Source organism: Henckelia pumila, chromosome 4 (assembly GCF_033568475.1).
Source record: "Henckelia pumila isolate YLH828 chromosome 4, ASM3356847v2, whole genome shotgun sequence".
Lineage (NCBI taxonomy): Eukaryota > Viridiplantae > Streptophyta > Magnoliopsida > Lamiales > Gesneriaceae > Henckelia > Henckelia pumila.
Window position 1 is genome coordinate 7,912,618 of NC_133123.1, and position 14,091 is coordinate 7,926,708.

Genomic DNA, 14,091 nt, shown 5'->3' on the forward strand with positions numbered 1-14,091 from the left:
ATTTTCAATAAATTAATAATTTTATGTATATTTGTTTTTATAATATATATGTTATGAGATTATATTTAGTGAATGAATAATTATTTTGAATAATTCTTAGTTATTGTTGTTTACGTAATTTATTGTTGTTATTTTTGTAATTCATAGTTGATTAACTGATTGTTGTTTAATGTAATATTTTGTTGATTTTTGTTTATGTAATTCATTTAAAATTTATTTTAAAAATTTTAATAAGAAATCAAGTAAAAAGATAGCATATTATATTTTACAATATAGTTATATAAATTTTAATAATCGTATCAAAATCGAAATAACCGATCGAAATAATTGAACCGTTTTGGTAGAAAACCGAACCGAATCGAAGAAAATGATTTGGATATCGGATTATATATTTCTAAAACGAAAATCGAAAAAAAAACGAATGAAGAAACAAAAAACGGAATAGAACCTGTCGATGAATACCATTACAATTTATTGTGTTACGTATTATTGATTAAAACGACCACCGCATAAACCAGTCCATTATAATACAAAACCAAACCGAATCGAACCGAATCGAAGTAAAATAGTTTGACTTTGGATTACATTTTTCGTAAACCGAAAACCAGAAACCGAACCAAATTTAGACAAATTAAAACCAAACCAACCGATTAACATTCCTACACAAATGTCAGATTTATGTTGTATAATTGAAGAACAACTTTTTTTATTTGACGACTATTTATATACAAAAAAAGTAATTTTTAAATTTTGTTCTATATCTCATATTTTCGAATTTTTTTTCTTTTTGCATTAAAAAAAAAAAAAAAGACAAATTGTACAAGTATGTGCGTACATTTACAACTGAATACTAATATATTAATCTCTACTATATTATAATGTAAAAGAGTCTAAAAAAACTACATTTGATAGTTTAAGTGAACATCTTAGAATATCCTTAATTTTACTAAACGATATTTTTTTTAAAAAAAAAAGGCTAAAAGGGTTTTTTTTAAAAATAATGTTTCGCTTCCACTATCCCACTTTTTCAATCTTTCTTCCACGTTTCATCAATCTCTCCGAAAAGTAATTTGTTTAACTCATAAAAAAATTTAAAATAACACACGTTCTTTTATATTTTGTCATTCAAAGTTTTTCTTCTATTGTTGTATTTTATATATGTAGTTTTCACACACCACATTTGTACTTCTTTTTCCTAACAGAATTCAAAGATATTGCATTTGGTTTTTCAAGTAGATTCGATGTTCAGTTTTACTAGAATTAGTTTTTGGATGTATAATATAGTTTCTGATAATTCGATGTTCAGTTTTACTAGAATTAGTTTTTGGATGTATAATATAGTTTCTGATAATAAATAGTACATTACTAATACAAATTTTTTTTAGAGTGCATTACTAATACAAAATTACCTCCCCACTAACCCATCTTTCTCCCTCCAGGAAATTAATGCATGTGCTCCATTCTTCGAAACCACTTTTTAATTTTGACCAGTGAAACTAACAATTCTGTCTATTACTCAGCATATGAAAAAACAAAAACAAACACAAAACACAAAGCACAAAGCACAAAGCACAAAACACAAAACACACCAAAAACAAACAAATAAACAAACAAACAAACAATACATTCTTGTAAAATAGTCTTGTAGATCAATTTTATGAGATATGTTCTCTGTTTGAATCACTCATTAAAAAGAAATTACACAAAAACTTTAGTGAAACGATTTTACGTGTCAATTTTGTTAGATGAGTGTCATATTTGGGTCATCCGTGAAAAAAAATATTACTTTCTATGCGCAAAATTATTATTTTTATACTAAATATGGACATGGTTGATTGTTCTCATAGATACAGATCCGTGAGAGTTTGAAAGCATCTCACAAAATACCTAATCTTACTTTTAATTTCAAAATTATTTGTATCATAAATATTAGTAGGGTTGATTCGTCATACGAATAAAGATCCGTGAGAACGTCTCAAAGTAAGCCTACTTTATAAAATTACATAATGCAATTTTGGTTTTTCGAAATTTATTGTATAATAGAGTAATGTTTATAAAATTTAATTGATTTACTTTTTCAAAAAATCACTTCAACTATGATCACAATCTCAAAATAAATACGTATTGTATTATGCACAAACATTGACTGTGCCTAGTAAGGCTACCCACACAACCTTCCTCCGTTGTGAGTGAGCGTTATACACAGGAGAGAGGGTGAATTTGGTCTTGTTAAAAGTAAATTTGCAATTTTAGTTTTGTAACTTGTATTTTTTTTCTATTTTTGGTCGTATTAACATTGAGTTCACATTTTTAGTTTTTTAACTTACATGAGTTTTCATTTTAAGTCTTGTTAACACTGAATTTATATTTTTAGTCTTATAACTTGCATTTTTTTCATTTTTAGTTCTATTAACATTGAATTTTCATTTTTTGTTCTATAACTTCCATATAATTTTATTTTTAGTTATAATATAGATGAATTTACATTTTTAATTTCATAAATAGCATACTTTTTTTATATTTTTAATCATAATATATTATGATTTACATATTTTAAAACTTTAAAAAATTAAATAAATTAAATAAAAAAACAATTAACTAAAAATTATTCAAAATATTTTTACACTAAATACCATCTTATAAAATACATAATATAAATAAAACTATTTAAAATAAAAATTAACCTTTAATATGAATAAAAATAAAAATAAAAATATATGAAAGTTGCAAGGACAAAAAATGAAAATTCAGTGTTAACATGACTAAAAATAAAAATAAAAGAAGCACAAGACTAAAAAATATAAATTCAGTGTTAACAGGTCTTAAAATTAAAAAAAAATCATGTAAGTTATAGAACTAAAAATGCGAATTAAATGTTAATAGGACCAAAATTGAAAAAAAAATGTAAGTTACATGACTAAAATTGTAAATATACTTTTAACAAGACCAAAAATAGAAAATGTGCAAATTACAGGACCAAAAAAATAATTCTCCCCCTCTATCTCTTATCTTTTTTTATTTTTGCATTTGGTGCGTGGGGAAGTGCCCTATGCGGGCCCCACACGTTCTGTTGCTCGGTTTTTTTTATTAAAAAAAAGGGTAACAATTTTTTGAAGGGTTTTCTCGCTTACTTTTTTCAACGGATTGTTTATGTAATTTGTATTATTTATTTACAATTTTTTTAATAAATTCGAATTACATTTAAAAATAAAAAAATTGTAACGACTAGTTGAAAATCTCATCTATAAATATCCATCAATTTATACAAATATTTCCATTTTACATACTGTACTCTTCAATTCTACTCTCTAATATTCTCACAAATCACAATAACATTTTTCACTTCGTACAATCTTATTTTTTATCCGAAATGGATGAAAATAATATATCATTTTTTTTTAAAAAAAATCATGAATTCTACAAACACCCCCCACAGCATATCCACGGCTCAAACCGAATATTTCAAAATTATCTTCGGACAAATTCTAAGTTATGTGATACTCAAGTTCATCACCAACTTCGCGCCGACTTAGTGGAGCATATCTGAGAGCAACATAGTATTTCATATGTTATTTACAATTTCATCATAGTGTGATTTTATTCTAAGTTATTGTTGCATTTCAATTTCATAATTACATGATAATTTTAAATAAATTTCGCTTTCTCAACTTTGTAATTTTAGTCTTGACAAGCTCACATCTTGTTCAAATAGTTCTTCTGTTGTGGTATTTCTCACAAACATCTATTTTATTTAATAAATATAATAAATATTTTTAATATTATTTTTTAAAATTAATAAAGTTATTTTTTTTAGAAGTATGATTATTATTATTATAAAAATAAATAATAATTTAAATATTTTAAAACATATTTAAATTGTATTTATGTAATATTAAATAATTTTAAGATGACTGAGTGAACTGTGGAACTCATAAATAATTAGTGTCAATGTTAAAAAGATTGTGGGTGAAAAAGATATAATGTTATAATGAGCATGTGATAGTGGATCCCATATTGTTTTATGAGGTGGTGGGTGTTATAATAGGTTAGGATTGTGTATGCTCTAAACAACGAGGCGATGTCACCTAAACCACGACGAACTCCACTTCAACTATGTACTACAACTATAAAAGGGTGCGTGTGTGCGTTCTAATAGTGGTATACCGTATTAAAAATCGTATACCGCATCGAAAACTACAGTTTAAGAAAATGTTATATCGATACTGTATCGAAACTCTTAGTACAAAATTTTTGGTACATATAATTAGCATAATGATCATACTAAAATTTTACGGTTTACCGAAATTTTGGTACGGTATCGGTATATATCGTTTTATAAAAAAAAAAAACCTTATATTTTTAAAATTTTATTGATTATAACTATTATATATTTAAAATGTTTTTATATTTTTTCGGTATTTCGGTATACTGGTATATATCGAAATATTCAAATTTCATAATGTTATCGTATCGAAAAATTTGGTATCGGTACCATACCGTACAAAAATTTGTGATATACCAAAAATTCGGTATTTTTTAGGTATGATAACTACGGTATATAAAAAAATTAATATTTTTTTCCTTTCTCTAGTCTATATATATATCTATTACTATATATAAAGGGAGATGACATAATAAAAACCTCCATTTGGTAAAACTTTTTTCTATTTCAATAATACCCTTCAACTTCCCACTACCAATTATCCACATTTTATTTATTAAAAAAAACTCATTCAATCAAGTTAATTCATATATTTCTTTCTCACAACCTCAATTTACAAATATAACATATAATTTTGATTGGTAAATCACTAAATTAGTGAATTTTCAAATTAATGAAAATTTTATCTCAATAATGAAAATATTAAAAAATTAATTATATTTGGATCTAATTTTGATATAAAATTGCATAAAATTTCATTTAAAAAACTAATTTTAAAAATAAAATATTTGAGACACACATATTGTATGTGCATTGTTGCTAGTATATATTATGAATGTGTAAGCATTACACTTGTGTGACTAATAGTTTAAAAATATGGTTATGAAATTTAGGTAATGGTATTTTTCAAAAAAACAAATATATATATATATATATATATATCTTACTATTTTATAATAGTTGAGTGGGTTAGAATAACCGTTGATTTGAGGACACCAACTTTCTTACCCATTTTACCCTCTCTTCATATTTTTACTTTACTAATTCTCAATATTTTCATAACTGGACCGGTGATCAAACCGATCTATCTTAAACAAACGGTTCAACCGGTTCGACCGTTTTAACCGGACGGTCGAACCGAAAAACCGTTTATATAATATTATATAATTAATAATATCTTTTAAATTTTAAAAATCTAAAAGATGTATATAAATAAACAAAAATATATTTATCATAGTTTAAAAAATAAATAACTATATAAATATATTCAAAATATTAATTATAGTTATATATACTATATTTTTAAAAATAAATAAATTAATTAAAAAAATATAATCATAGAAAAATAATATTTTTAACGAAGTATAAATTTCAAATAATCATGTGTATACATATAATAAAATATTAAATTAAGATTTTAAAATTAAAAAAAAAAAACCAATTTAAAAAAAATTAAAAAAAATTCGAAAACCGGTTACCGGTTTTTTGGCCGGTTCGACCGGTTTTGACCGGTTCTTGACCGGTTCTGAGCGGTTGAACCGTTGAAACGGTTTTTAGGGGTATTTCGGACCGGACCAGTGACCTGTTCCCGGTCGAATCGGTCGGTCCGATCCGATTTTTAAAACACTGCTAATTCTTACACATCAAACTTCACTCTCACAACTTTTTAATCACGTGAGTCATGATCCTCAATCCATAACCTTCCCACTATCCCACTAAATCCCCCACTTATTCCATGTTTAAAAATAAGTTTTATTTTACACACGCATAGCATGTGCACTTTTTTACTAGTATATATAATGGTTAGATACGTTTGAATAACATGAGCACAAGTCAGATATGTTCAGTTATCGTATGACACGCTTTTCAATCCGATTTTTTGCATCATAAGTAAAAAAACAATAAAGCCCAAGGCTTGTTAGCCCAGTGACACAATCTCCCCACAATTGGGAGAGGTTTTGGATTCAAGAGCTTGTAAACCCCCCAATCACCCAATATCAAAATAATAATAATAATAATGATAATAATAATAATAATAATAAAAGAATTTAACGGAATGATTAACTTAAATGGAACACATTTTGTTTACCTAGTTTTCTCTACTTGATTAATACCAAATGATTATCAACTAAATCCTCATAATGAACAATACTAATATCAAAATAAAAAACTACAAAAATTGTCAATAAATATAATATTTAATTATGCTTTTGCTAAAGTTCTAACTTCTAATACATACAGGTTTAATTTACCTAGTTTTCTCTACTTGTTTTTAGAATTCAAATGATATATTATGGATATATAAAAAAATATGACTAATGATAAACGTAAATAAAAATTATTTGTGCATAAAATCTAGAAAATTAAAAGGGAAAAATCAAAATCATCGTCCGGTTGCTGGACTCTTAACAAATTGATTAAAGATAAAATGATTGGCTGAGCTTATAAGCTCTCCAAAATAACTCCTCAAATTTGTTTGGTAAAAAAATTTAAAAATCGTTTATAAGTTGTCAAAATAATAAGTTGTTTAACAGCTTATAAGTTGTTTTTAAAAAATTAATGGATGAGGTATTTTTTTCAAAAAGATCATATTTTAACATTATATTCTATCTTTCTAAAATATCATTGAATATTTTCATAAATCTCCATCATATCCTCCACTCATTAACTATTAAATATTATTTTTAAAAAAATTACAAATCACATAAATTTTTCTAAAGTAAAATATTAAAACAATTTTATTTTTTAATATAATTCTAAAACTATTTTCGTATATGTATAACTCGAAATATTATTTTTATAGAATTAGACCATTTTTTGTAAGTTTGACCACAAAAAAATCTTATAATATCAAATATATCAACATCTTTAAGTTGTTTAAAATACGTTTACCCAAACACTTTAATAGATTATTTTTAAAATAAGTTCTAACCACTTATAAACTCGTAAAGCAGTTTTTAAGTTTTAGGAGCTTATAAGCTCTTTTAATAAGTTTAGTCAAACACCCTCATAAAATGTATTACACATATGTGACATAATATCAGGGATTGCACTTTTTGCCACTGATTCTGAGTCACAGGAGAAAACTGAAACGGGACAAGTTCGGAAAGACTTTTAGCATGAATCAAACAGAATATATTTTAGATATTGTCTTGTAGGTTTCTCCCAATTTTTTTTATGGACGGTTTAAGGAATTTGAGCTTTAGAATAGCACACGATACAAAGGATGAATTTACTTGTTAGAATTTAGAGTTTACTCGGCTGAAAAACCGCACACGCACAACATTTACAATTAAACATCAAATATAGTATGTGTAACGCTGATAAATTGGGTGTATTTACATTCTTAACGGAAAAGAAATTGAAATATTTGATTGCCTATAATCTTTGGTCTCCAAAGATTGAGATACCAAGTTAAAAACTATTAAAGTAATTCGTTATACGACTCAACTCATGATGGTCTGTGCACATAAGATGGAAGCTCGATCGAGAAAATAGAAAATTAGAAGAGGGGTCCAAATTAAATGGACTAGTAAAGATCTCTAGTCCCACCACAAGTACAAAATCACATTGGCGAGGGATGCCTTTTAATCAACCAGGAACATCCCGCTAGACAATGATAATCATAGGACTAATGCTAGGTTTCAACCTTAAATACTGCTAAATCATTCTGAAATCAAGAAAATACTGGATATTTCATCCCGTGAACTCTGAGAATGATACCGACAATAAAGTTATGGGAAAAGTGCCACTCCTTTTTAGCCTTTGGTTCTCATAATGGTAATGCTCCCTTCCCCGCCTTCTGTTTGAATCTTCGTTTTTCCCACCACAGGTTTCCCTGAAAACGCTGATGTGGGAAAAGAAACAGACCGATCGTCTTCTTGGTCTTGCTTTGATTTTGGTGGAGCGTGTAACTTTTGGTTTATGTCCTCCAAAGTCATGTCTCCATGAGCACCACAGGGTTTGATGAAGGCAAATGGATAGACAACAGATGATGATGGTTTAGGTAGTGTACGCATGTACGATTTTCTACCTGAATTCCAGGGTAAAATTCAACATCCAAAATATGGCTTATTTAGTCTAAGGAACAAGATTGTCATATTGAAATCCAAATATAAAATAATATTAAGATGATATTCATAGGTTCATAACACCATAATTCTTACCACCAAATTAACAGAAGAAACCGGATACTCCACAGATCAAGCTTTGGCAAACTAAGTTTTCCAAAGTCACCGTGAAAATGAAGAGAGTGAACAAATTACCTTTGAAAGCACCACTTCGACGACTATTGATGGGGTGATTTGTTACTGCACTAGCATTATATTCTGGAGGCATTTTACAAAGCTCTGCAATATCAAGTCATGGATTAGGCAGTGGAGACATGGGAGGGAAACCAATGAAACAACAAAATAATGCTATAATTTAACAATAATTAACCACTGATAACCAACACTATATATTCATGAATGACCTGTAATGTTGATTTGAACATCGGATGCTCCAGATAGATCACAACTATTCAAACAAAAATCTGTTCAGAAACTTGTTTTCAATAAACTGATAATGCGAAGACTACACAAACATACATATCTTCAGCACTGCAATGTATCTCGGCTTCATTAAAGTAATCAGCGATCCACCCTTCAAACGATGGATCCAAGCACTCATTACTGGATGCCGATGCACCATCTAAGAAATTAAAAATATATATATATATATATCACTAAATACAATGTTTGTAGATTTGATGTTCATATATCTCACATAAATTTTTTGAGAGAAACAAAACCTGCAAATCCAGCAACCCACTCTGACATATCATGCATATTAGCTTCAAGCGAATCCTGTGTCTCCTAAACAAAGAACAGCAACAGATTATTGACTATCTAGGAGGTAGGAACCATCAGATGGTGCTGCAATTACTCTTTTACCGAAAAAATATACCTTAGACCTTAAAAATATGCCATCATTGTAAAGAGGTGCATTCAAAACTTCAGACTCAAACTGAAGCATCCTGCGCCTTTTTGCTTGAAAGGACGGCTCCCTGCATTGCTCTGACTCTTCTTTCCCTGTAACTTCTGCAGTAGTTAAACAAAATGCATTTACACAGTGACAGTACCAATATCCATTAATTGTTGTTTCCAGATACTGTTGCCAGATGGGCATCTGCGGGCATCTCTTCAGATTCGACAAAGTACAAGAAGCAAATTGTTGTGTGAAGGAATCAATATAGAAGACTAATTTGCAATCAAAAAGTGTGCATTTTTATGAGACGCGTAACCATATATGCAACTTCTCCATGCATTTGAAACATGTGGAATAATGAATAAACCATTCTGCTATATTTGTGCAATGCTTAGTTTCTTAAACCAAGAATGTTAAAAAAGAAGCATAATACGAATGAATGAATAATTGTGTCATCACTTTTTCCTCGCCCATCACATAAATTCATATTTTAATGCTAACATGGCTACCCGGATAGGGATACACCAGTACCTCTGTCTTTGCATTGTAAGTTCATCTAATAAGGATGATAGCTGATTTGATGAAAGTTGAATCGTTCAAAACAAAGAACACAAGCGCAATAGAAAAGGATAAGAAATAGTGATACTAGTATGAGTACAGGATGAGTAAGGCCCCATCCCCACCATTTTTTACTACATGGCAAGTTAAATCCCCACATTCCTTGACTGGAGTAGTTCCATCATCTAATGTAACAGAGAAATGGTCTTCATTTTGCTTCACTCCACCCAGATGCCATTTAGATATTTCTGATCATCGTAGAATACAAGCCAAAATCATCACCCAAGTTCAAATGAGCAGTTTACTTGAGGGTTGGGGGATTAAAAATGACAATTTGACTAACCTATGTCGGTAGCATCCTCAAAATCACACTCCTGACACTGCCAATCCCACGAGTCACTGTCATCAATTAAAAGAAAATTTTAAATCTCATACAGCAACATGAGATGCTAAAGATTAAGATAATAATGTAGCAAAGAAATCATGAAAAAATTAACCACGAAGATCACGATGTGGTAGAATCAAGAAAGTGAACCACAGGGTTTGAACTGATGAACAAAGTAGAATTGTAAGGGACATCTATGTACATTAATAATAACCAAAATGCTCAACATCTCACCACCCAGTTAGCCTATGGCATATCAGTACATATCTCGGAATTCCAGTTCATATGTAATGTAGTAACTTGGTCCGGGGTTTGAGTCTAGGTGAGCATGAGTAAAAAGATGCACCACATTCATCGATGCGACAAAGTTTCGAGTGGGGAATATAAGGAAGACAACAAAAGGCAGCTCCATATCCCTTATTCCTGACCTATAAATCCAACAACTGACGATGTTTCACTTAGGCATTTCCCTCGTCAAATCCTCCACAGACATTTCAAGCAGAATTATCAGCATGCTCTTTTAGATTTTATTTTTAAACAAAGAAATTAAAACTATACCCGCAAAATTCTATTGTATGAAACTAAAATTGTAAGAACCACCCCCACCCCCAAAAAAAAAAACAAAAAAAACAGAGAGAGAGGGAGATTAAGCCCCAAAAAAAAAAAAAAAAAAACATCGAAATCCACACCATCGTCACAATTTTCTCACATGTCTGAAGCAAAATAAAACCCAAACCCACCGAAGATCACACAGAATCAAACTTAACAAGTACCAAGAACAAGCATTTCCAATATTTTTAACAGCCCACAGAAAGGAGGCATTCGGAGAAATAATAATTAAAAAAAAATCGTCAAAAAAAGCAAAACCGAAACACAACCCGGTGATCTACAACAAAGGAAAAATCAGCTTGCAAACAAACAAACAAACGAACGCACTTTTCGTTAACATTGCTCATTAGGATGGATGGATGAACTTCTTTACAAGGGAGTTTAGGTCTCGTCCAATATAACTTTAAATATCTATGGCATGAAAAGAAACGAAAGTCAAATGGAGAATCCTTTTTTTAAATAAATTTGCCCAAATAATCTGGAGGGAGCAAAGTGGTTGCTACTTAAGTCACTTGTTTTGTTTTTGTTTTTGTTTTTTTTCCAAAAAAAAAATGTTCAATTTATCATCTAGTCTAATCTATTTTTATGTTGAACTAAGACGAAATCATGACATTAGACTATAGTTTTTCTCTCTTGTGCAAAAAAACAATAATAAAATACTCATCTTAAATATTTAATTTTGAAACGAGCAAACTATGCTAGTCAGTTAAACCGCAATATACAAGTCTTGTTCGACAGGGTAATCCAAAAAGATGTTGACAAAAGAAATCGATCTACAGACATCTGGCCTAACGTTCACATATTCCACCAATTTGGACACCCCCTTGAAGGCTAGGATACTATTTATTTGAGTTAGTTTTTGGTATGAAGTTATATTCAATTCCATAATCATAAGAACTTAAACTCACAGTTATGGGTTGAATTGCAGTTGATATCTTGTCAACTTTACGGTCCATCTGTTCTTTCCGAGTCTGTTAGAATAAGTTCTTGATAATTATATATATAACTTGTATAATCCTCTTCTTAAATTAGCTTTTAGAATGAAATTAGACTCAAATTCATTATCTTAACGAAGTAGAGACACAGTGGTCACATCCTTGAATAACTTTTAATGTTTTTTTTTCTGAAGCACGGGGCTTGTATTGGGTGCATCATTTGGTAGTTGGGCATTGAATTGTGCATTGTGTGTGGGCTGTTTCAATGGAAGAATTAATAAACGTTAATAAATTATAATCGACGCAAAACTAGAAGTCTAAAATATTTATGCTCAGTCCAGTAGTTATCACATTTAAAGAGTGATGGAGGCAAGATATCATCAAATTTTACGTGTATGTATAAATTCTATTATATATATGCTAGTGCAGTTTTATTTAAAATAATAATAATAAATTCATTGGATTAGCCTCACACTGTCTTGTCAAATGGAATTTACTTGACTAGTGTTGTTTGCAAGTCATTGCGTTAGTTCACAGACTTAGTAAGTATGCATCGAAAAATAATGGCTATGAATTCCCACATCGTAACAAATAAAAAAGGAAAAAATTATAATTTATAATTATATTGAAGTAATATTTTCCAGTTTACTTGTGTATTTGAACGTGAATTTTGTAATGTTCTTCTTTTCTTAAAAAAATTTCCACAAAAATAATTGAGTCGTATTGTATGATAACCGACTTGGTTCGTTAATATGATGTCAAACTAATTTATATTTACAACTCTCCTATTTGACTAAACTAATGCAAATATTAAAAATACGTAAATGAGGAAAACTAACAAACCATTGTATAAGTAAGGTTAGTCTATGCTATATCGGGAGTGTTTTTTCCTATATTTCAATACCATTAGATCATGTGAGACTCTCATATTTTTATGAAAATTGACATGTGTGTTGATGATCCAATGATTAACATTTAACCACATCATGGAGAAGAAGTATTTCAGGTGTAGCATAAAATAATCCGTATAAGTTTAAAAAATCATTTATCTAAATACCAATAATTATATATCACACTTGATGCATGTGCCAATCACCAACTATTCATCATTCACCCAACTCATGTACGTCCAGCTACTAGTGTAATCTAAAGCAACGAACAGTTAAATGAAAGCAGTTAAGTGCACTCAATGAAGTACACAATTAATAATATCGACCGATTTCAATGTACACTTGCTTTTGGTGGCATAAATTTATGGTGATTTTTTCAATAAAGGATGAAGTTGAGAATAATCACTCACTTTAATGGAACCCGAGAAAATTATCCAAACCCAAAACGAGTTCATCAGTGAGATATAAAAGCTCTTGTAAGATGGTCTTACCAATCAATTTTGTAAAATAATCTTCTATTTGAGTTATCTATTAAGAAATACTACTTGTTATGTCAAAACTCAAAAGTATTATTTTTTGTTGTAAATATAAATAGGATTGACCCATCTTATGAATAAAAATACGTGAGATCATTTCAGAAAAGATCTACTCGTTGTGAGAGTAGTGAATCTCAATTCCCAATGGTCGAACATTTTATAATTAACCAAAATAAATATCCTATATAATAAATACTAAAACCAGGGGCGGCCCTAAGGTAGCGCGGGCCGGCCGACCGCCCAGGGTTCCACCTTGAGAAGGGCCCTCGATTATTTAAAAAAAATTAATATTTAAATTAATATCTAAATAAATTTAATTAATAGATATAACAAAATAAAAAAAATCGTAGATAAGTTTTTGTAACAAAAATATTGCTCCAAATGAGTTAAATCACCACAAACTCTCATGGTTTACTAATTCTGTTCAACTTCTATCTCCTTTCCGCATGCGGCCCTCCAACCAATTTAATTCATGCACAAAAATTTCTCGCAGACCTCCGTTGTATTATAGGTAGACATACCGTCAAATTTTTATTTACTTATTATTCAATTAAATCATGTTGATTACTCAAATTGCATGTTATGAAATCGAATAATTTTACAAAAGGTATAAATTTTTTTTCATTTTTTTTCATTTACTAATGGATTGTTGCATCATTATTTTATTAATTTATAGCACACTAATTTATTATCTTTCTCATATATATATATATATATATATATATATATATATAGAGTTTCTTTCAAGTGCCCACCTACCATGCCCACCTATCATGCCCACAAATGATGTGGCACTATTCTATTGGATGTGATAAAGATATGATAAATTGTAGATCCAATAGAATAGTGTCACGTCATTGGTGGGCATGGTAGGTGGGCACTTGAAAAAAACTATATATATATATATATATATATATATTCTATTGGATGTGATAAAGATATGATAAATTGTAGATCCAATAGAATAGTGTCACGTCATTGGTGGGCATGGTAGGTGTATATATATATATATATATATATATATATATATATATATATATATATATAT

At 29.1% G+C, this 14,091-nt stretch overlaps 1 protein-coding gene across 3 annotated transcripts; it reads right to left on the reverse strand.

Annotated features, from left to right (window-relative positions):
- Positions 1 to 7,590: 7,590 nt before the first annotated feature.
- LOC140864651 (protein XRI1-like) lies at positions 7,591 to 11,137 on the reverse strand. 3 transcript variants are annotated; one of them, XM_073268942.1, is made up of 9 exons: positions 11,010 to 11,137; positions 10,032 to 10,087; positions 9,814 to 9,936; positions 9,110 to 9,243; positions 8,955 to 9,018; positions 8,752 to 8,806; positions 8,637 to 8,680; positions 8,428 to 8,511; positions 7,592 to 8,195 (listed from the first exon to the last, which is right to left on the reverse strand). In XM_073268942.1, exons 1-9 carry the CDS (start codon positions 11,027 to 11,029, stop codon positions 7,921 to 7,923), a joined length of 855 nt encoding a protein of 284 aa, XP_073125043.1. In that variant the 5' UTR covers positions 11,030 to 11,137; the 3' UTR covers positions 7,592 to 7,920. The 3 variants fall into 3 exon arrangements, with proteins under 3 accessions (XP_073125044.1, XP_073125043.1, XP_073125042.1); XM_073268941.1 differs by having other exon boundaries at positions 7,594 to 8,195; positions 8,752 to 8,854; XM_073268943.1 differs by lacking the exon at positions 11,010 to 11,137 and adding an exon at positions 10,308 to 10,983 and having other exon boundaries at positions 7,591 to 8,195; positions 8,752 to 8,854; positions 9,110 to 9,936.
- Between the last annotated feature and the right edge of the window lie 2,954 nt (positions 11,138 to 14,091).

Coding starts and splice junctions, on each gene's coding strand:
- LOC140864651 (XM_073268941.1), bottom strand. CDS start 11,029: ATGAGCAATGTTAACGAAAA. Junction 9,937..10,031: donor TGAGGATGCTACCGACATAG/GTTAGTCAAATT, acceptor TACGATGATCAG/AAATATCTAAATGGCATCTG. Junction 8,512..8,636: donor TGTTCAAATCAACATTACAG/GTCATTCATGAA, acceptor TTGATATTGCAG/AGCTTTGTAAAATGCCTCCA.